A 22,198-nucleotide genomic window follows, 5' to 3' on the forward strand; every position below is an offset into this window, starting at 1 on the left:
CAAAAATAATAAACTCAATTTCCCTGATGTTTCCAGGTTTAAAAAAAAACACTAGATATGATCGATTTCCCTGAATTATCTAGGATTTTTTCTTCCAAAATCAATTTCCCTGAGATTTCCAGGTTTTACAGGTAGTGTATGAACCATATATATATATAAAATATATCTAACACAGCCATAATAAGGTTTAACGCTAAAGAGCTGGTATCAGTCAATATTAATCTTGGAAGTTTCTTCATGCTCGTATGTCCAAAAGCTCACGTTTTTACAGATTCAAATTACAGTGCTGTTTCCGAAAATTATAATAGATTTGTTACATGATTACTATCTCAGAACTGTACATCTTTAACTTTGATAAATTAATATTGTGTGAAGCCTCTACATCTCATAACATCGAATCAAAGAGGCATTGGATGTGTTCTTGAGGAATCGCTGCGACATTCTTTGTATGCGAGTCCACAAGACATCGACAATGCCTGCTGAAGAAACGTGCCGACCAAAATATCCCATATATGTTTGATGGGCTACAATGTCAGGTAATCGTGCAGGCCAGAAAAACAGCGTACGCTCGACGGAAACTTGCAAATTCCAGAATACATATAACTTAGTAATGTCCTGCTGAAATATGGCATCGGGAGCTGTCTGACGAAGATTATTACCTCGCTTGACGTCTAAAACTTCCCCGATGTACTTATCACTGGTGAAGTTGACCAAAGTACGAACAGACTAGTGATGGCACTATAGAAGCAAAAGAAAATGATATCCGGCAATAGGGAAATTATATTGGACACACGACTTAGTATTGCAGTCTTTACTTAGTGTGTGTGTTTGGATGTGAGAAATTTACGACGAGATGGATAATAAAATGTAGGGTATCTTGCACTCGCCTGCTGTTCGCAACTGCATTTGCCCAGAAGTTGGCAAAAAATTACAGAACGAAATATTGCTAATATTACAATGATTCCGGAAAGGAATAAAACATGCTACTGAAGATAAAATAATTTCATTTTATATCAGCGAATTCTGTTTAAAATGATGTTTTCATGATTTCCACGAATTTCTGTCTTAACTAATAGAAGTAATACGAGTACTAGTACTTAAAACTTTTACAATAATTCTTAAAGAAACACGGGACTTCTCTGTGTCGTGATTAGATTACTATATTGACGTATAAACTCATATGACCAAGTAACCTGTAATAAGTCGAATACGAAACTCAACGGACGATGTTCGTCAAACTTTTAGATTCCACTATGAGTTCATTAAATTTGGTTTCAGCTTAACTAGTTGTTACTATTAATGATCAAGCATAGCTCATAATTAACTGTACTAGTTTGTATAGAGCTAATTTTAAGACTGATTTTCTGATGTTTTCACCTAGTATTTATACATATGTGATAAAACCAAATTGGTACTAAACCACTGAATTCTTTCTGAAGAAAACAAAATATATCAAGATTTTTCCTTTGCACTATACCTCTAAGAAGTCTCCAGCTGCCATTGAGAACTGAGTATTAGTAGGAAGAACCGAAGGATCAACATCTGGAAAATAGATGGCTTTTGTTTGGTCCTCGGCGTGCATGTTGTTTACATACTGATGCACCCACGGGTGCACTCGGTACATTTTGACACCTCTACATCTGTAATGAAAAATACACAAATAAGTAAAGTAGCTACATTTTGGCACTTCTATATCTGTAACGGAAAACAAAAGTAAAAAGAGAGTATTTCAATTGATTGCACCATTAATCCAAATTTCTCTTTGTTTATAAAAAAAAAGAAACCTGCATTCGAAACTATAATTTTAACGAAACTGCAAGTATTGAAGCTTTTATTTACAAATATACATCTAATAATTTTTAAACTATTCTCTTATTCATCGCTTCTTATTTCGGTGTTTCCTGACATCATCTTCAGCAGTTCTGAGCAATTTATCTCCCTTCTTCGAATTTTGTCTTGCACTGTTTCGTGGGCACGGTAAACAATAATGAGAACGAAAACTTGTGAACATTTTCGATCCTAAGCCCGAGCAACACTCGGGGTTACTTATTAATGGAAACAGACGATGGACTGAAAAAGTGAAATGAAATGAAATCTTTTAGTTTAACGTCCCTTTAGGTTAAGGGAGAAAAACAGTTAAGGCAAGCGAATGATGAGGGATGAATCGGTGGGATAAGAATGTGGGAGGAAACGGGAATACCACGAGAAAACCCATGAACACGATGTTATCCACCACAAACTTACTTGGCCGGGGATCAAACCAGGGACCCCACGCACCAGAGTTAACCGCTCTACCATTGTGCCACCGTGCTCCCTAGACGATGGATCGAGTCTTGGACGGTAATTTTGTAGCAATTTCACCCAACAATATTAATAAATGTTGTATTCATGTTAAAACTGAATATTTACAGATTCATTTGTATGTATTTCGCTTGACTATTGTTTTTCTATTACCCAAAACATCTTTTTGAAACGCATTAATTTGACAGGAAGCTAGAATGTGTTATATAAATCTAGGAACGAAAGTATAAATATAGCTTAACTATCCTGCACTAAAATCATCTTTCGAAAGTCTTATTTCTGTGAAAAGCTTGTGCAGAAGATTTTTACGAATACTTAACAATAACTTTATGCTACTTTGGAAAAATTTTGCTTATTTCTAATAGGAACTTTCTGAAGATGTTTGACAAACCTTAAACTTGGATGATTACACATTTCTTTACCTTACCGACGATTCTCAAAACGTATGAAAATTTAAATTATGTATTAAATATTTAGCTACCTTATTACGAAGCAGTACTACAACTGTTACAGGGTTCCCTCTCAAACTAAATAATTGAACTCATGTCTTTTCACGGTTTTTACCGTCCAAAATTTTTAAATTTCACGGTCAGAAAGTTTATAAAAATAACCTTTACTGAACACACAACAAGAATTAAAACCATCCGGCGCGGATTCTGGTAAGTTTTTTTATTATTATTATTATTATTATTATTATTATTAATTTAAAATTTTTCTCGATTTTCAAAGATTTAGTAACTAAATTCAGGCTTATTCACTGTTTCATGGTTGGCTGCACACCTGTGTTATGTTTTCGAGTGCTGTTTAACTTATATGCAGTCTTACAATCGACATCAGGACAAATTTTAAACAGGGTTCATAGAGATTTCTTTTCTCTCTTCCCTGACCCATGACATTTAATAAGATAAAGGATCATTAATGAAGAATGTTGAAAAATGAAATGAAATTTTTGAGTTTTACGTCCCACGGTTATGCCGGTTAGGCTAAAGGAGACGGTGATGATGAGTAATGAATGAAATGGTGGAATGAAGGAAGTGGGAGGAAACGGGAGAACCCCGAGAAAACCCACGCACACGGTGTTTGTCCACCACAAAGTTCACTTGGCGGGAGCAGGGTTTGAACCCGAGACCCCTAGCACCAGAGGTGAACGCTCTACCACTGAGCCACCGCGGCCCCATAATGAAGAATGTTGTGAGAGCTAAATAAAAGGTTGGTTAATACCAAGATAAGCAATTAATCAAAGAACTGTTACTGAATAAATTTTGTTAATTTTGTCAAGTTAATACACATCAGGGGAAAGGACCCGCACAGAGCTTATGGAAATCCGGTTTCCGTTAAATCGGCTGTTATTGCAGTATGTTGTGTATTTTGGTCCCCTGATGAAAGGTCCACGTTTTTGAGATGGGCACGAAGCCCGAAAACCCCACGTTTTTGAGATATCCACTGATTATTATCGTCACTTAAAGGCACACTATCCCTCATAAACTGAAAATAATAACTGAAAAATATCGCTTACTGGATGCGATTACCCCAGGAGTAAGTTTTACATTTGAAGTAATTTTATTTGATTGTTGGTGCCCTAATAAATAAATATGGTGGTCGTTTATTGATGCTGGATAAGACTGTACAATTAGCACAGCAAATTCGAGATCGTATCGATGATGTTAATGCCACGCAGGCTAGAATAGAAGCAGTGAAATTGGCGAGGCGAAATGCTATATGGCAAGAAATCACTCAAGCCGATATGCCAGAATTCCCTCAATTTAATTTTGCTTTTCTTAATCGAATTACGTTGACTGTTTATCAGAATGAACTAGCTAGCACCTTCGTATTAGACCATGAAATTACTAAAAAATTTTCAATTTGATAGAAATAGATTTGAGACAGGATTGTTACGTTTAAGAATCTTTTCAAGATTTAGAAACGTTACTCGATATTGGCTTTGGATACACTTTGCAGTGAATAATGACGAATTGCAGGCCATTGAAGTAGAAGATAGTCCGACATTAGGCTATTATTTCACTTGTAAGTCCGGTGTTAGGACATTAGGTTGTTGTGCACATTTATCCAGTGTCCTATGGTTTTTAGAATGGGCTCGACATCAACAACAAATCAAATACCCTAGTCGAGCTCTACTGAAATGCAACCAAAATGGTGGTAATCGTAATGTGAACAACAACGATGGAAATGAAGGTGAAATACTGGAGGTTCAAGTTTAAGAATGATGAATGTGAGATGCAGAACAAATTTTTATTATAGAAGACACTGCAAATGACTAACCGGAAACCTAAATGGACAATATTTATGGTAAAATCGATTAGCATCGACCTCGGATTCGGAATCAACTACCCTTAACACTTATCTATGATTTTGTTTTTAGATTTCTTCGACGGTTTTTCAAGTTTGACCTTGAAATTACCTTGTAGGATCAAGAAAATGACATAACCAGCTCAAGCGACTCAAAAAACATTTACGTACTTTTTGTTCAGATTTTTGTAACGTTTCCTTTCCGTTTTGTAACGTGACCTTCAAATGACCTTGAATCTGACGTGATAGGAGGTTAACCGACCTCGAATTCGAAATCAGCGACCCAAAAAACCCTAATATACCCTAGTGAGACTCGTTCGTACTTCATAGATAAAATGTCGATCTAATTATTATTTTCAGTTTACGAGGGAGCGTATGCCATTAAGTGACGATAATAATCAGCAGATATCTCACAAAAACGCGTGGTTTCTGGGCTTTGTGCCCATTGAGACTTTTCATCAGGGAACCAAAATACACAACATACTGCAATACCAACCAATTTAACAGAAACCGGATTTCCATAAGCTCTCTGCGGGGTCCTTTATTTTTTTTAAAATGACCACCTTTCTCTTCAATGAAAATGCACTGTTAATATTAATTGAAATGACATTTTTCAGTTTAACATTTCATGATTATGCCCTTTATCCTAAGGGAGACTGATGATTAAGAGAAGTGAATGATGATGGAAGAACTGCTGGAATAAGATCGTGACAGAAAACGGGAGTACCTCGAGAAAACCCACGGACACGGTGTTGTCCATCACAAACTTAATTTTGGCGGGGATATTACCAGGGACCCCACGAACCAGAAGTAACCGCTCTACCACTGAGACACCGTGCCCCTCCCCCCTCTAATTCTATTTGGAGAGGAGACAGAAACGATTTCGGGTGACAAGCCGATGATGGCAGCCAATTTCTTCTGTCTCTTGGCCCGGTTAGCTCTCGTAGAATAAGTTGATATGTCATAGCATTTTGCCGATATCTTGTCTGATGATTTCTATTTTCATCTTTCTTCAGTTTCTCGGAATACAATTGCTTTTCGAATAACTGTGGCTTTCTTCCCCAACACCTGAATAAAGTTAGTTAGTTTAGATAGCCCCACCACTTCACAATTTCACAAAAATAGTCTCAAACATCGACTAGTTTGAGCACGTCTGTGCACTAAAAACTGACGTTTGTGTACAAATCAATTTTAAGGAACTCAAAAATCGATTTTGGGGGGTTGTCTAAACGGCAGATCCCCAACCTCACCAATTAGCCTCAAAGTGGTTTCACTCATGCACAACAGGAAGTGTGAGATATTGGCATATTTAGTTTAGGTGGCAGCCTTCCCACCAACGCTGATTTGCGCCAAAACGGTCTCAATCGTTAGTGTGTCGGTTGTGCAGTTTATGCAACAAACATCTCGTTTGTGTACAAAAGAGAGTGTGAGACTGGCGTATCTCTTTTGGACACCACTTTCCGATTGGTGATGATGGGTTTTGGTTAGGTTCTCGGCTCTTTGGTCTAGCCTAAAAGGACTACGGCGATTAGAGCCAAATTAGCAGTATCCATAGCTCTTTTAGCCTATGATTAAAAGCAAAAAAGTAAAAATAAAAAATAACTTATCTATTTATATATACAAAAAGTCACACGGGCAATACTCTGTAAAATTTGTTATAATGAAACAAAACTTGCAGAATTTACTCTCCACGAAGCTCTGAAAAATAACATAATTTTTCAATTTTTGTTTCGTTAGTTGAGAGAGCAGGGAGACCATACTCACCCATGTAACGCCATGATTCGACTCCTTGATCTAGGAGTCGATTGGGACGTTTAGAATCAAAGTTACAGGATCAATAGTTCTTTATCTTACAAATAATAATAATAATAATAATAATAATAATAATAATAATAATAATAATAATAATACACCTATCTATTTACATATACACTAAGACTGGGGCATTCCCCATAAAAATTGTCCAAATGAAAACAAATTTGCAGAATTTACTCTCCTTGACGCTCTGATTTTTTTTAAAAAATGTTCTTAGTAACTAAAATTTATTCTCAAAACAACTATAAAAATATGATTTTCAACAATTACTTATATAATTAAATTGGGGTATGACCGGAGTGAAGTGTTTTCTAAAGTTCTGAAGAACTTCACCTTTGGAAAAGGGAGCTGCTATACTTGTATATACGAGGGATATGCTGAAAGTTTTTAGATACTAACATTGAAACAGCATTGTCGTACTAAAACGTATCATGTTTAAAAGCGTATGCCCTCTAGTGGTGAAAAGTAAAACTGCAAAGCTGCAAGTTTGTTTGAAAATTAGACGGCTGAAAGTGTAGGATACTTGGTAACAACAGAGCTTGAACTACATGATTTTGTGTAATGATCTTTTACAATTTTAAGTACAGTTTAACGCAAGAGCAGTGCCATGATCATTTAGAAAAATGTTTCGTGGATTTCTGCCCCTCCACGCGCAACCATTTTTAATTGGTTTGCGGAATTTAAACGCGGCCAACAAAGTCACATTCGCAATGACAGAGGTTTAGTAGATTCTTTTGGTTTTTGTACTAGGCAGCTGCTTCATTACTGTAATAAATTTTGATGGATAGCAAAATTTTCAGTAGTTTATGAGTTGCATCCGAAATGTACACACATCAATAGTATCCTGTTGTAAATGATCACTTATAATATACACACTGTGACAGAATACTGTACCATGTAACATCTAATAATGCACAAAAGGATGTAAAGTTACTTGAGAATTTACCCAATGTTAACTTTGTATCTCATATTGAATTACGAACATAGAATCTTCTGCAAAATCAGCCACTTTATGCAATAAGTATCATTGAGGTTGGCTTTACATTTCTTTAAATATGCAGACTGAGCTTTTGATATATAGTGTTGCTGTTTGAGAGCTACCAATATCTGTATGAGACTTTCAGTGAATTCACTGGAGCTCAAATCTATGGTTGTTAAGGTGGACCTGTCTGTACTCGCCCACTGTTTAACATTGAGAGTTTAATCCATTTCAGTATTAAGATGATATCAATAATTTCTACACCAGAGCAGCTAGAACACACATCTATTATATACTCGTACCTACGTGTATCACATGTCATCAATTCTAACAAGTCTTGGAAGTCAACGTTTAGATGTACTTCTAACACAAGCTTGACATTGTGAAGGTAAACACACACACACAAACTGTGTGGATATCTGAGGACCAAGAAAGGACATACCATTTAGGTTTCAAGGCGAAGAATTTGGAGGAACATATTTGTATCGTTGGGCACATAGTTTTGAAATAAATATACAGTTCTTCCTAATCATATAAATTCAGTCTTCGTGTCTACTTTTTTTTTTTTTTTTTCCTCACTCAAATGCAGTCATTTTTCCAACAAAAATTGTTATTTGCATCGAGCTGATAGAAACCTTCAATGGTCATCACTTCGGTAATTAACTGCTTGGTCCTTTCTTCTCAAGATCTGGAAGAACACCATGTTTCTTGGTTAGTGTAGTTCCTGGCAAACTTTAGACTTCGGCCAACTTTCCACCATTAAACTAAAAATTTTAACTTTTTCTTCATTGGTAGCACGCACTTACTCTTCAGTTTTTCAATAAGGACATTCTATTCTTTGCATGAAGGGTTAGAACAATTATGTCTTCCATCCACAATCATACTTTCTGAAGACGATTGTTTCAAGTTTCTTTGCAATGTATTTATTATTATTTTACACTTTTTACTTAATGCACCCTTCCGTTTTCCAGCAAGTCCTCTTAGTTTTCGTATTGGTGACATACCTAATATAGAACACACCTCATCTACTTCCTTTAGGTTACATTCTGCACATACAAAATTTTGGTCATTCTCTGGTTCCATATTATCTACATCTGTACAAATATTGCTTTGTAGCACGTTGGACAAAGAGACTTGTTAGCCATAAGTTTCACCAATTGGTTTTTCTTCCTTTTAAATGATCACGCGTTATTTCCTCCTTTCTGAAGCCTTTTTGCCTTCTCTCTTCCTATTTTTGTGGTGTTGAAGAGGATCGGAACACACTTGTCCAAAAAGATGATATTTGGCAAGAAACTTCTTTTCGTGTGCACACTTTCGATCTCTTCTTTTCCTATTCTTAATTGTAGAGGCTGCTGATTAGCTTCACTTGAGACTTCCTTCAAAAACGCTCGGAGTTCAGCAACTTTCCAAGATGGTAGCTTGACCATAACTTTTATTTTTTCGGAATTTATATAATTTGAATTACAAAGCTATATAGAATGTTTCTACGATCTCTCTTTTTTTTTTTTTTTTTTTTTTTTTTTTTGTAACCTTCTATTGTTGATCGTATAATGGCTGGACTATTACTTATTACCCTGAACAGATATTCTTCTTTGACGTTTAATTAGTATTAACACACTTCTTCCTTTTAGGATATAGCCTACTCTCAAATATTTACCGACAATTAGTCCATCTTAATATTCAGACATTACATTATTAGAACTGAACTCGTCCGTAAACGACAATAACTGGTTTTACAAAAACTTTCAAGATACCTGTTTCAATCGATATTCACATTCTAATAACACACAATAATTTAATGTGAAAAGCACTATGGGGAAGAAAGCTTCGTAGCCTTAATTAAATTTTATAATACTCTAATTTGAGCTACTTACAGTACAGTTCAGGCAATTACTTAATGCATACAGTCTATTTTTCAATTTAATTTCGTAAGTTTCACAAACGAAACCTCAAAATTATACCAAATAATAAAAAAGTAACGAAATTGAAGAGACATTCTAAGAATTCCTGTACACGAATCATGCATTAATACTTTAAAATCTAATGGATTTCTGTTTGTTATTTAAATACAGTTCTTTTAAAAAGTTACCTATTCAGGACAAAATTGGAAGCGAACAGCATGAATAAACTGAACTCATTGCCTTGGCAGCTGTAGCCTCGTTTCGCTATTTCGTAAGCCAACCTCCCAAGACCAGCTCCAGGTACAAGGACTTTAATATTCTGTGGAACACTGTGTAAACAAAAGAAAAGAAAAGAATATTCTTTAATTCTATGCTACAATGTATCAACAGAATATTAACAACTATCACTAACAAAAGAAAATGTCTTTCTTCTGAACTACATCAATATCCACCCATTTAAAAATTGTAGAAAGAAGTAATGAGTATTTCTTCACTCCAAACTGAATTCTGCACTACTGGCAATCAAATTAAAACAGAATACTTTACTCTTTTTCTCATCAATGGAACATTATAATGACTATGTGAAGATGTGATAAACTCATTATATATAAATGAAAAGAAGAGACGACTGGATTTATTTATTTATTTATTTATTTTTTCTTTTTTAACAAACCCCGCTGTAAATGTGAATTCAATCACATACAAAGAGTGAAAAAAGTGAATGACTGCACCGAACTCGAATCCAGGAACTTGGGCGTACCGTGCAGATGCTAACCACTACACTACCTAGTCCGCTTCCTGCAACAGTCATACACTCTCTCAGTCGTGAAGTCACTGCTCTTTACTTAGATCACATGGCTTGTACCACAACCTAGTGTTGTACTTTAACAGGGTGTTTGCTGAGTTTCATTTTCAAAATTCCAGTATATTCAGTATAACTATCAGCAAAATTCCAATACCTAATACAATGATTTAAAAAAAAAAAAAAAAATCTTTAGGAATAACCACTCTCTTGATGATTTCAAGTTTGTACAGTAATTGTTTTACCACTAAAAAATATTTTATTTTTAATAAATTTACTTAGCCTTGATTTTTTTGAAATACAAATGATTTTTTTAAACGTTTTTTAAAGGGCCTCCCAACTAAACTCACAGCTTTCCACTCCACCCATTGCTTTAAATGTCTCATTACAAAATGTATACAACTCTTTCTTTGGAAAAATTTACAATGTCAATGAATACAAAATTGTTTCTAAAAATATTAAAATAATTACAAAAAAGTATTGTTAACAAATTATCAGTATATTTTCAGTATCAGTAGACACCCTGTTGAACAATCAATGTCCATATTTAGAACACATTTCCCGGTTGTATTATTATGATGATACAACCGTAAAAAGATGTTTTGAATATGGACACTGGATTGTCGAAGCGCAACAGCTAGGTTGTGGTACAAGCTATGTGATCTAAGTAAAGAGCACCGACTTCACGAGTGAGAGAGTGTATGACTGTTGCAGGAAGCGGACTAGGTGGTGTAGTGGTTAGCATCTGCACGGCACGCCGAAGTTCCTGGGTTCGAGTTCGGTCCAGTCATTCACTTTTTTCACTCTTTGTATGTCATGTGATCAACTAGTTTATAATGATTATATGAATACAATTAAAGTGAGCAGCGTTCGAGATTGGATTGTAAACCGATCTTTTCCTGAATTGTGATCCCTGTTTGTTTAGTCCTGCTGCTAATTCGTAAGAAGTAGAAATGTTGCTGTTCTCCAACTCTCACCCAACAGTAGAGTCACAGAACATTGTTTTAACAAATCATCATTTATTTTTATGCCCAAATAAGGAGACACGAAGTAGCGTAAATTACAGAAAGCGCACAAAGAACTACGCAGCTAAACTAACGAAAAGGGAAACATAGTTATGAGTTAAAGCAACGTAGATTTCTGTGAATTTTAAAATTGAAGAATTTTATAATGACAATACAATAATATATATCGTACCATATATGTATTATGTGAAATATTATTATTTGAAAAGAACCGAAGTACTAATGAGATGTGTTTCTCAGGCTGCCTAATAAAAGCTGACAGGGCAAAGTGTTACGTTTTCTTCAAAGCCGGCCACAGTATCTATTGTTATATACGTGGTAAAAATTACGGATGGCCAAAAATTTTCGGATCCGAATATCCCGGATCTGGATCCGAAATTTGGATCTCGGATCTGGATCCGAAATTTGAATCTCAGATCTTGATTCGTATCCAAACCTACATCTGAAATTCTGATGATAAAATTGAATATCTAAAATTCGTTAAAACTTTTTTCGGATTCACTGATATAGTAGGTTGCTGTGCTTTTAAATGTTTCCATAACACGTTTGTGCTACCTTTGTCCTTTATTTTATTTTAACCTTGCAATATTTACATGTTGCACTTTCTGTCGAAGTCTCTTTAGTAAAATGTTTTCAAGTTTGATTTCTTCCCATTTCAGAGTATAGTGAACTGTCTGAAAACTGATGTAAATGGTAACAAATTCTTCTGTTTAGCTCCTCTTCGAAACTTAATGTTAGCTTCACATTGAAAATATTTATTTTATTCTTAGAAAATAAACTTTCTTCTTTTCTCATATACAAATGAAATATCTTTTATATAAGGCCCTTCTAATCGCAGGAATACTAGACAAAACAAACTCTTTATTAATAGTAGTTTCTGACCCACTAGAGTCCAATCATCAACAAATGTAATAATGAATATCTTTCACTTCGAAGGTATATACAACAAAAAATATAGACTGGTTGGCGTGGAACAACAGTAGATTTTTAAACATACACACGAGAATTTCAGGAGAGCGATATGGTTGTGTTCGTTATATGACTTTATTACCTAACTTATGGCTTGCCCTTCTGAGGTCGGGAGTTTGTTGAAGGAGTAAATATGAAAGAGATTTCTGTTATTTTTTCTTCACCCTCCAGGTTTCTTTAATCATACATTGCAGGACGTAACCAAAACATATCCATGCATCGTATCATTGAAGCGTTTTGTGTTTTATATATTAAAGTGTTCAAAAATATTTAACATATTCGCATTTGTTCATGTGATCTCAGGTTCAATTCTCGGTGGGAACATACATGAGAAAATTGAAAGCTGAAACAATATGAAAATAGTATTTAAAAGTCAGGAAATTGATATTAAAACTTTAGCTATCTATTGGGACTGTAAGGCTATAGTTAAATTAACTCACACGTTTCGTGAAGATATATTACGTCGTTATTGTTTTTTACTATAAGCTACCAGATACATCCTCTGTAATAATACACTACTTTACACTGTAGTAATCAACAGATGAAAACATTGGAAAAGAAATGAAAGGAAGATCTCCAGAGCCTTAGATCAAGGTACTAACCTAGCATTTGCCCAGTATAACAGAGGAACAACCCTGGAAAATCCTCAGTCAGGATGGCTGGTCTCCGAATTCGAACCCGGTATTATCCAATTGCGAAGCAAGAATCGTAACAAGTAGCCTGAGCTCGCTCCGTATTATTATTATTATTATTTAATTAACGTAATGTTTTAAAATTAGTGCAAATTAAACCGTACTTACTTTATCGCTGATGTTATAGTTAATAAGCCTACATGAGACATCAGTCCCCCATCAAGAAAGAATACTAGAACTGGAATTCAGGAAGCGGGGGTGAAGAGATTAATGAGGATGAGGAAACTATGTACGATGCAAAAACAGTAATTATGACCATCACAGACGTATTCACTTACATACGTCAATTAATATTTCTCTGATACAGTGCACTCTTACTTTTTATAGTGGCAGGAAAATGGACCGCTTTTGTAAACGAACACACTAAGCACGTGCGTATAGGCGCAATTTCCGTGCAAAAAAACATAGGTAAAACTAGAAAAAAAAAATAAGGAAAGCAAGGGGAAAATGATAACCGCCCTTCAACTTAAAATATATATATATATAACTAAACTTAGAGCTACGAAAGACGCGAGGCGAATTTTATTGAAAAGATTGTTTTTCCTTAGTGATTAGTTGTGCTAACTATGAATATGAATTAAAAAGAAAACAAGTAGCTAGCTCTGCGTTTCGCAAACTAGTTGAAAAGAAAATGTTGGATAACATTTCATAATAAAGAAGGCATTTACTGTATAATAATTAAAACAAACTAAATTCTTGGCACGACAGTCCTTTGGTTCCTACCAGCGGGCTTACGTTCAAAGTGGGGATGTGTAGTCAACGCATCGACACCCGAAGTCCCTAATGATGGCTTTCTAGACTGGAGTCCGCTACCTCTTTCTTAAGATAACTCCCCAATTGTCCTCACGATGCTGGGTCAACATCGAAATTGTTGAGTGCCTCTCCGGAAATTGAACCCATGACCACGGGCACCGAAGGCACGCTCTCCGTCTTCTATAGACGAAAAGCTATAGTTACCCACATTATCTAATACAGAAATAAGTTCTGATTCTCTAATAGCTGCTGATAGTGATAGTCAAGGTTCACCGAAGCATGATCCCAAACCCAAACTGAGATATTGATGTCACTGGAATGCCTGGAAAGTCACTGTGGGTAAGTGAATTGCCCACTTGTCAGGATGAAGGGCGATGGTGATGTGAAATGCGGGTCTGTCAGAGGTACTACTTATGATAATTGGATTTTTAATATTCTATGTTGCCATAAGCCCTCTTCAAGAACATAACTGTTAATCTTAGCTTTGAAAATGTTACATAAGGACTTTTATTGCTATCATTAGGTTGCATTAGGAATTATCGGATTTATTTTAACGCTTGACTTTTACATCTCTTCTGATTTACGAATATTTAAATCGCGATTATCCCTTAAGGTCAATTAGTGATATTTTAAATCATTTCGAACCAACTTTATATATGGTTAGTCTTGTTATATGGAAATAATTGAGACCAGATGCAGTCTACAGGCTAAGTCCAAAAGAATCTTGGCCGACCTCCTGATAAACCACGTCTTTCAGCAAGCCGGTGCCCACATAAGGAAATCTTCGGTTCAGTGTAAAAGCTTCCATAAGAACCAGCACTCTAATCAGTGAAATGTGTTTTGCTAATTTTTATTCAATATGAAAGTACATAACTTTATTGCTAAAAAAGAAAAGGCATTTATTTCAAACACGTCGCCATTAGTTTTCATATTTGAACACAACACTCATGAAAAGTCATGTTAAAGTGCGACTTGCCCCTGAAAAAGAATATTTATCTGTTTTTAGTTTCTCGTGTTCCCAAAGTACATGAGGAATTAGTGCAAAGCCTTCCGCTCGCATTACCTAGGTATAAACGGCTACGATCTTGGTACTAGCACTTGTTTCGGTTTCCAGATCTCAAATATTTATCTTTTATTCTCGGTGTTTATATTGTGATTTACTAAATAATTATTAATTCTAATTGTAAGGTATATTTGATATTTTGAGCAGACTGAGCAAGATAAATATACGTAAAAACTAGTCAATACTTGTCTTAACTGTTTATGTTTGTTTATGTTTTCTTAACTGTCAATGAAATAGGTGTCTTGAGGAATTTTAAATATTCGAGTTTTGTATTCCGGTTTCAAATATAAATATGTGTGTATTTCATCTCGGTCCTGCAACCAGGTGGGCCTAGATTCGACATTCAAACTCTCATCCGGATCAAATCAGGTTATTTTTTAGTAAGGCAAGCATTTGATCTTTAGTGTAGAATGAAGGAGACAAATAGACTTGTCAATATTCGTCTTAATTTTCTGTTTTCTTATTCACTGTCAGGACTTAGTGAAATTACTTTCGGCGAATTTTTGATATTCAAGTTTATCACAATTTGGGTGGGATGTGGGTTTGGATAAGAATCAAGATCTGAGATCCGGATTTCGGATCCAGATCCGAGATCCGAACCCAGATCCGAGATTCGGATCCGGCCAGATCCGGCTATCCCTAGTAAAAATAATGATGTGTTTGTACAAAAATTACATGAGGTAAGATTATAATTTTCAAGAAGGTGTGAATGAAATTCGTCGTCGTTCAGTCATGTATTGATTAATCAATTCTCATCAATTTTTGTTTGCATTTAAATTTGAAGCTAAAGAAGACGCAGAGGTCGAACCTAAGTATGTTTTAGTTTATACAGGCTATTTTCTGCCTTAGTTATTGTCTTGAAGGAAAAGAATCTAGACCCTTTTTCGGCTCCAAGAGAATCCAATTTTTGATTGTTTTAATATGTTTGATTTGACTTTCATTTGGGAGTCTATTAATTTCCGGTTCCGTTAGCTTTCTTTAATTAGTGCATTTGGTAGTGAACATCTTAAACATACCATCCCATAATTAGTGTTTCAGGATAAAATCAGAGCGGCGACTTGATTCGCAAATCCGACGTATAAATGATGATTATTGATTGTGGATGTCAAACCAGTTCCCTGTGTTGCAGGAGTGGTCAATCTTTTTAAGTTTGAAGGACATTTTTTTATTTTAGAAATCACTGGCAGTCTATTTATTAAGGTAAGTAATCTATATTATAGTGGTATGGTTTCTTGGCGCTCTGAGAAAGCAAATTTGGCTCACTTTACTCATATTTCAAGTAAGAAAAAAAAATACTTCTGACTATCTATGTTAAATATCATAATTATTCCTCTTCCTATTGACTGTGATAGTGGTAAGACTTTGATTTTTCTTCACGCCTCCATGAAGACACTCTACAAAACTAGGACGAATTCGCTGCCAAAACATTAGCAGCAAAGGAATACACCGTATCTGTACACTGTAGCGAAATCAGCTCTATTGCTTGTAGCACAATTGACCTGTATGACTTTTCGCCTAGCCACAGCATAGTCTTTCGTCTTCGAACTTTAAAGATGTGTTATCAATGTTGACATCTAAAAGCCGTTCCAGAGGATTCGCGAATAAAATAGATCTCACACTCTGGATGTAACTACTAATTAATCCACTAGAAATGTTTTAGACAAAGTCATCTGTTCACTAGCCCGCTAAAGAGAATAATGAAACAACAACAATGATCGATATAGCCCACCGCAGGCTACCTATGATGACTTGCCACTCAACGTGTTGCCCACTCCAATCCGTAATCTAGAAATAGGAATAAAGTTGCTTTAATTCGTTAATGCTGCGGTGAATCTTGTAGTCTTTCCCCTAAGACCATTGACGATTACAATAAAAAATAATAGAAAAAACTGAAATTACAAATTAAAAAAAATGCAATATTACTGGACCGTAAGCCGAAAACTCTTCTTGGGGCCACGTCAGTCTATTCTAATGGAAAAGACTCACTAAGATCGACCAATGGTCTCCTAAGGAAGTGATACGACACAACACAGGTAGACATGTAGGTCCCAGGGTCCTACGCAGCGATTAACGTATGAACACAATTTGGATGCTAATGGGAACATTTTCTTCATAAAATAATAGATCATACAATTTACTTATTAACATTTTCTGCTATTAAATCTAAATTACGTTTGTACCTACTTTTCCTTCATTGGTCGCGTGATTTTAAGAAAAATTCTGTCTCTGAAGAGATCGAAAACGCCTAGATTAATTATGGTCCATAGCCAAAATAATTCGTTATATCGTTTCGGTCGTAATACACATGTACGTAGTTTTGAGTGTAATGCTAACTAGATTGACAACAATCGATATGTGAGATTTCCTGATCACTAGCACGATAGACAGTACATAATGTGGTTAATAAGATAAAGCACAAAATTATTATTACCTCTTTAAAGTTTAATATTTGTTTAATTAAAATGCTGCCCAAAGACAAGACACGTCAATCAAAAGATCATATCAAACTAAACAAAATGAAATGTTTCAGGGTAAATTGTAATCCGTAGTTTTCCAAAAAAATAGACAAAAAACACGCTAAAAGGCATGTCATTCGTTATTAACAGTAATAGTTTTTTCCTGCTGATGACATAAGTTATTTATGTATTTTGGATGTGGAAAAAAAACGTTAAGCGGCATATTTCTAACAGTAACACAGATACTAATAGGATTGAACAATCGCAGTCTCCTTTGATTTTCAAGCGATTAGTAAATAATCTAAAACTTTATTCTTGAAAATATTATCGTGGATGCTTTACAAGGCTTTGTACTGCAGAATTATAGATTACTGTAAGATCTTATACGAGGGGTATCCAATAAGTTATCTACCTAAATAGGAAGGGAGAGGCGGGGTATAATGACTTTTGACACTGTGGGGAACCCCGCTTCGCAATTTGATGTCAGTCGGAGCAACGCAGTGGCAATGGCAGTGAACAGTGTTTGTGTTACGCCGCGTAGCGAATGTTTGTGCACACGACCCGGAAGGTTCAGGCTGTCATTGCTGACTGTGGTTTCCAAGTGCTGAGTCTTCCTCCCTAAAGCCTGGACATGGCCCTAGTGATTATTTCCTCTTCCGAGACCTGAAGAAACACCTGTGGGGACAATGTTTTACGTCGGACAACAGGCTGTTTCCCAGTGGTTTAGGATTTTAGGATTTAGATTTCTGAGCTTTCGGCATCTATGGTCATTTAGCCCGTCAAATTTTCAGGGATAACGCCCCTCGGCAAGCACATTACCCGGGGAAAGGGAAGGAAGTAAGCGACCTGGGACTTATATGTTAGGTACCACCCTGGCATTTGCCTGGTGTGAATGAGGAAAACCCAGGAAAACCTCATTCAGAGTGGCTGGCCTGAAAAAGCGTTTTACACTTTTTCGACCGAGTGCCCCCACTGGGAATCGAACCCAGGACCGCTCGCACCGAAGGCGAGAGCTCTAGCAAGTACGCTACACGGGGTCACTATTTCCCAGTGGTATGCAGGCCATGAAAAAGACTATTTTTTCTCTGTGATTTCTTCGCTACCCACGGTGCAAAGTAGCGACGGTGCATAGACCTCCATTGGGACTACATCGAAAAATGATCAGGTGAGCCTATATGCATTCCTTCCTGTCTAGGTAGGTAACTTATTGGACGCTCCTCGGAAATAGACTGTTACTAACATCTCACCTATTTTAGATTCTGATTCCTCAAAATAATGTTTGCCCTTCCGAGCTTTCGGCCTTTTCGTGAAGCTTTGTTTAAGGAGGATAAAAAAAAGGAAGAGTAAAATAATTAAAACATCAAGGAAATATAAAGGAATGGACTCACCGGGGAAGAGCAGTGAAGATAACACTTATCAATTGATGCTTATCACTCGTCAAGTGGCCGTGCAGCACGCTGCGAAATGGCAGGGACACGCTGTACGTTCTTTTGCTTGGGAAGAGAAGGTTGCCAACTTATGCTGATGTTTTATGAATTAGAATCTAAAGGAAGTGAGATGACTGTTAAAATTCTGAACGTGTTAACATACTCTCTAAAGAAGATTGACATTAGTTAATTCTTCTACAGTTATAATGATTTTAAAATACTGCACTTTAAGATCTGGGTTTCTTGACCTTGCTAAATAGTACTAAATACACGGTTCCCGTGGTTTTTCAGCACTTCCCAGAAGATTTTCAAAGACTAATTCTCAAATTAATACTTACTGCACCAAATACACACCACAATATAATGTAGTAAAACTTAGCTAATAGTTGAATAAATAAATAAATAAATAAATAAAAAATTTGCTGCACATATTATTTACCTGCTGTTCCGAGATGTTTCATACAACATAATATATCAACGTACGCTTCAAGTTGTCCGAATATATAGTGTACAACAGATATGTCATATTCGTGGCCCTTGCCTTATTTTTATATGATCCTCGGTTCACCCCCCGAAAAATAGCAACAATATATATATTTTCTACATTAGTTTTTTCCTGTATCGTTCCCAGAAACCGACAAATTTACTTCGTTCGTGATTTCTATATTCAGCAGTACGTATCAATGTGAACAACTTCTCTCAACTTAATGAAAAAAGAACAAATATGCGGTGTGATTCAGGTTGAAAGACATTTATCTGAACCTCTGTTCTGAAAACCATTAGTGCAACCAGGATGTCTCCGGAAATCCGAAAAAAGATTGTGGGAAAAAGGTGCCATATGTCGGGAGAGAAACAATATTGCCGTCCTAAGCGAAAGGACCTTCACACCACATTTTTCGAAAATCGACATATTGGTATGGGAATGTTCGTAGTACAATTCTGCATCTATCTAAAGTGAAATGGACGTGGTTTGACCAATAGTTTGGGGTTAATGACGTTATGAGTGTTTACCTTATACTCAAAACTGTAACTGAAAGTAAGCAAAAAGACCTTAAGTGGCAATTCATAAGCAAAAATATTTAACTGTATTACCACACAAATTTTAGATCGTGAAAATATATTTAATAAAGTTTTACTGAAATACAACAAATGTGAACGTACAGCCTAAGCCAAAACGCGTTTTGCTTATTTTCTCGAAAGTATGTGAAATGGAGTTAAGGCCTTTTCGCTTACCACGGCAGAATAGGTATTTATCTACTATCCCGATTTCCTTTTGTTACTTCTACTTTTCAAATATATCATTAAAGTATGAATTTTTTTATGACCCGAAATTGTACACTAATGATTATTTAGCCTACTTGACATACCTGGTGTACATTAACAACCACTAATTTCTTTATGAGACCTGGTATTCCTAATCTGATGACTACTTTCCGGGTATTATTTCAGCGACGAATCTGTCAGACCCTAATTAAGTAACGTTGGTTTCTAAAAATTTTTACAAGTTATTTACTTTAGTTCTTTTTCCATAAGAACACTAAAACCACCACCTATATACAGTAGCTCAAAGCTTATGGACGTTAGATAATTAGATATAAGACACAACTAATTACATACATTATTTAAAATCTGAAAGGTTTCATTTCACTTCAGATGCCACTCCCCCCCCCCCCCCCCCCGCAATAGACTGCTTCTACTTGTAGCCTCTAGGCGTAACCACAAAACTGCGTCACTTATTCAAATTAAAATTACTGAGACTGGTACTTTTCAATGAAGCTGTTTAAAACTTTTTTTATCCCGATTCTTGTATGGTTGCGTTCTTTCAAACATTACAATGTTTGCTCCTTATGCAATGTAACTTGAATTTTTTTTTTTTTTTTTTTAACCTGTGCCGACATTTTCCTAATAATTTTGCTCAAATTTGAAGTTGTGTTTGGTTAAGATGTTTTGTTAAGAATCTTCTATATATTCTTTATTTCTAGTTCCTATATTCCTCTTAGCCATTTCAATGTAAAAACTGTCACACAGACAAATAGCCTGAAGGAACCCAGCCTGTACAGTGTTAACAAAATAATTTTTGTAATCCGAATAATACTTTTCATTTTTTATAGGTGACTTGCAACTGGCCTGAAGCCAAAATTTCTTCGCAACTTTATTCAAAGTGACAATTCAGGCCAATATGGAAAGAAGATCCACTTAATTTTGCACTTCACTGCAATGTTATTAGTTGAGTTATGGTTAATCGAAAACTCACTTCCTTATTAATTTATCCAAAGTGTTCTTAGAGCATCCACGCTTTTTCTTTTCCTAATTCAAATATAATCTCTAGTTTATTATTTATATTCTTCTTGGTTGATATTTATCTAAATATCCTTACAAAGAAACTAAACCAGAAATTACGACTTAATTTTGTAGCAGGAAGGAGATTTGTTATGTACATAAACATTGAAAGTAGTTGATTTCCTACACTGTTTAGCAATAAAATAAAACTTTTTTCTTTTTCCCATTATAAGACCTTTAGGCTAAAGGACAGATGTCTGATGAAAATGAAAAACTGTGAAATTAAATTTTTGTGCTCTCCCATCGGGAATTTTAGCAACAAATTTACTATTAAATCAGCTGAACGTCAAAGCAATGAAGACCAAATTACTATATTTTTCATACCTAACTGTAAATTTAATTTTTGAGTGAATCTGATTAACTTCTTGTAAAAGTACCAGCAATTGTTCAACCGACCTGTATAATATAAAGTGTCATCAGTTTTTCATAAAATGTTCTTTTTCAAAACTTTACTGTCAAAATGGTTCATGATTACATCAGTTTATAACGGAAGCAGTGGGGCTTATACATGTAGTATTTGAAGATAAATAATTAGTCTGTAAACATGTTCCCAAAATCTTGAGTATTTCATAAATTTTCTAAACATTAAATAGTTATCTTTAACCATTGTTGAGTATATTCCAAAGCTAAACTATCGAATCGACAAACCTAGTTACTATATCGATAAAAATTAATCTTGCACATGACTTTTTTTTTTCAGTAAAATTTGAGAACCAAACTTCTTAATAAACCATTTGATGCACAGATGTTCTAATGCACTTACCACATATCAGGAGAGAAATGAGCTTCAATTTCTTTTATGATTGGTTGATAACATGTTTGTCTCTCCTCTGCACCTTCTTCACTCCAATCTCGAACGAACTGTTTCAAAGTAGCTTGTACTTTCTCCATATCAGCTGCGTTCGGACGAGTATTATTCTTATTCTGAAAAGAAAATATTCAATACTTACTTGTTAATATACATTACATGAGTAACAACGTTAGAAAGAACGGCAGTTTACACCCTGATCATCCTGTTTCAAATATTGAGATCAATGAATTTGAAGTAGTACAAACTAATCAGCCGCAAATTCATGTGTATACACTAAATCGTGGATAGGTGAAAAATAAATAAATAATAATCTGAAATTGGTTTTATGAGTCAATACACAACCTTGAAAACTATTCAATTAGTGCATAATCTGTTACTCGTACGTGATCAATTTATATTTCTGTCTGGCAATGTACCACGTATCTGTAAATGATATATAAAACTTCCTTTCCAACTGGAATGTAACCTAACTGACAATCCTTTAAGGGTCATTCCATGTCAAGTGGACCAATGGTCTCCACTTCATCATCTCGGATTTGTTTCAAATTTTGCACAAA

At 35.3% G+C, this 22,198-nt stretch overlaps 1 protein-coding gene across 2 annotated transcripts in view; it reads right to left on the minus strand.

The window, feature by feature from the left end:
- The window catches only part of LOC145668103 (carnosine N-methyltransferase), a 61,067-nt gene that overhangs the window by 13,757 nt on the left and 25,112 nt on the right, over positions 1 to 22,198 (minus strand). For both annotated transcript variants that reach the window (XM_081735631.1, XM_081735630.1), the window contains exons 3-5: positions 21,594 to 21,754; positions 9,492 to 9,632; positions 1,478 to 1,640 (exon numbers count right to left, since the gene is read on the minus strand). In XM_081735631.1, the coding sequence (XP_081591757.1) occupies positions 1,478 to 1,640; positions 9,492 to 9,632; positions 21,594 to 21,754 (465 nt within the window). The remainder of the gene's footprint in view (positions 1 to 1,477; positions 1,641 to 9,491; positions 9,633 to 21,593; positions 21,755 to 22,198) is intronic.

This window comes from Thermobia domestica, chromosome 13 (assembly GCF_964235325.1).
Source record: "Thermobia domestica chromosome 13, izTheDome1.hap1.1, whole genome shotgun sequence".
Classification (NCBI taxonomy): domain Eukaryota; kingdom Metazoa; phylum Arthropoda; class Insecta; order Zygentoma; family Lepismatidae; genus Thermobia; species Thermobia domestica.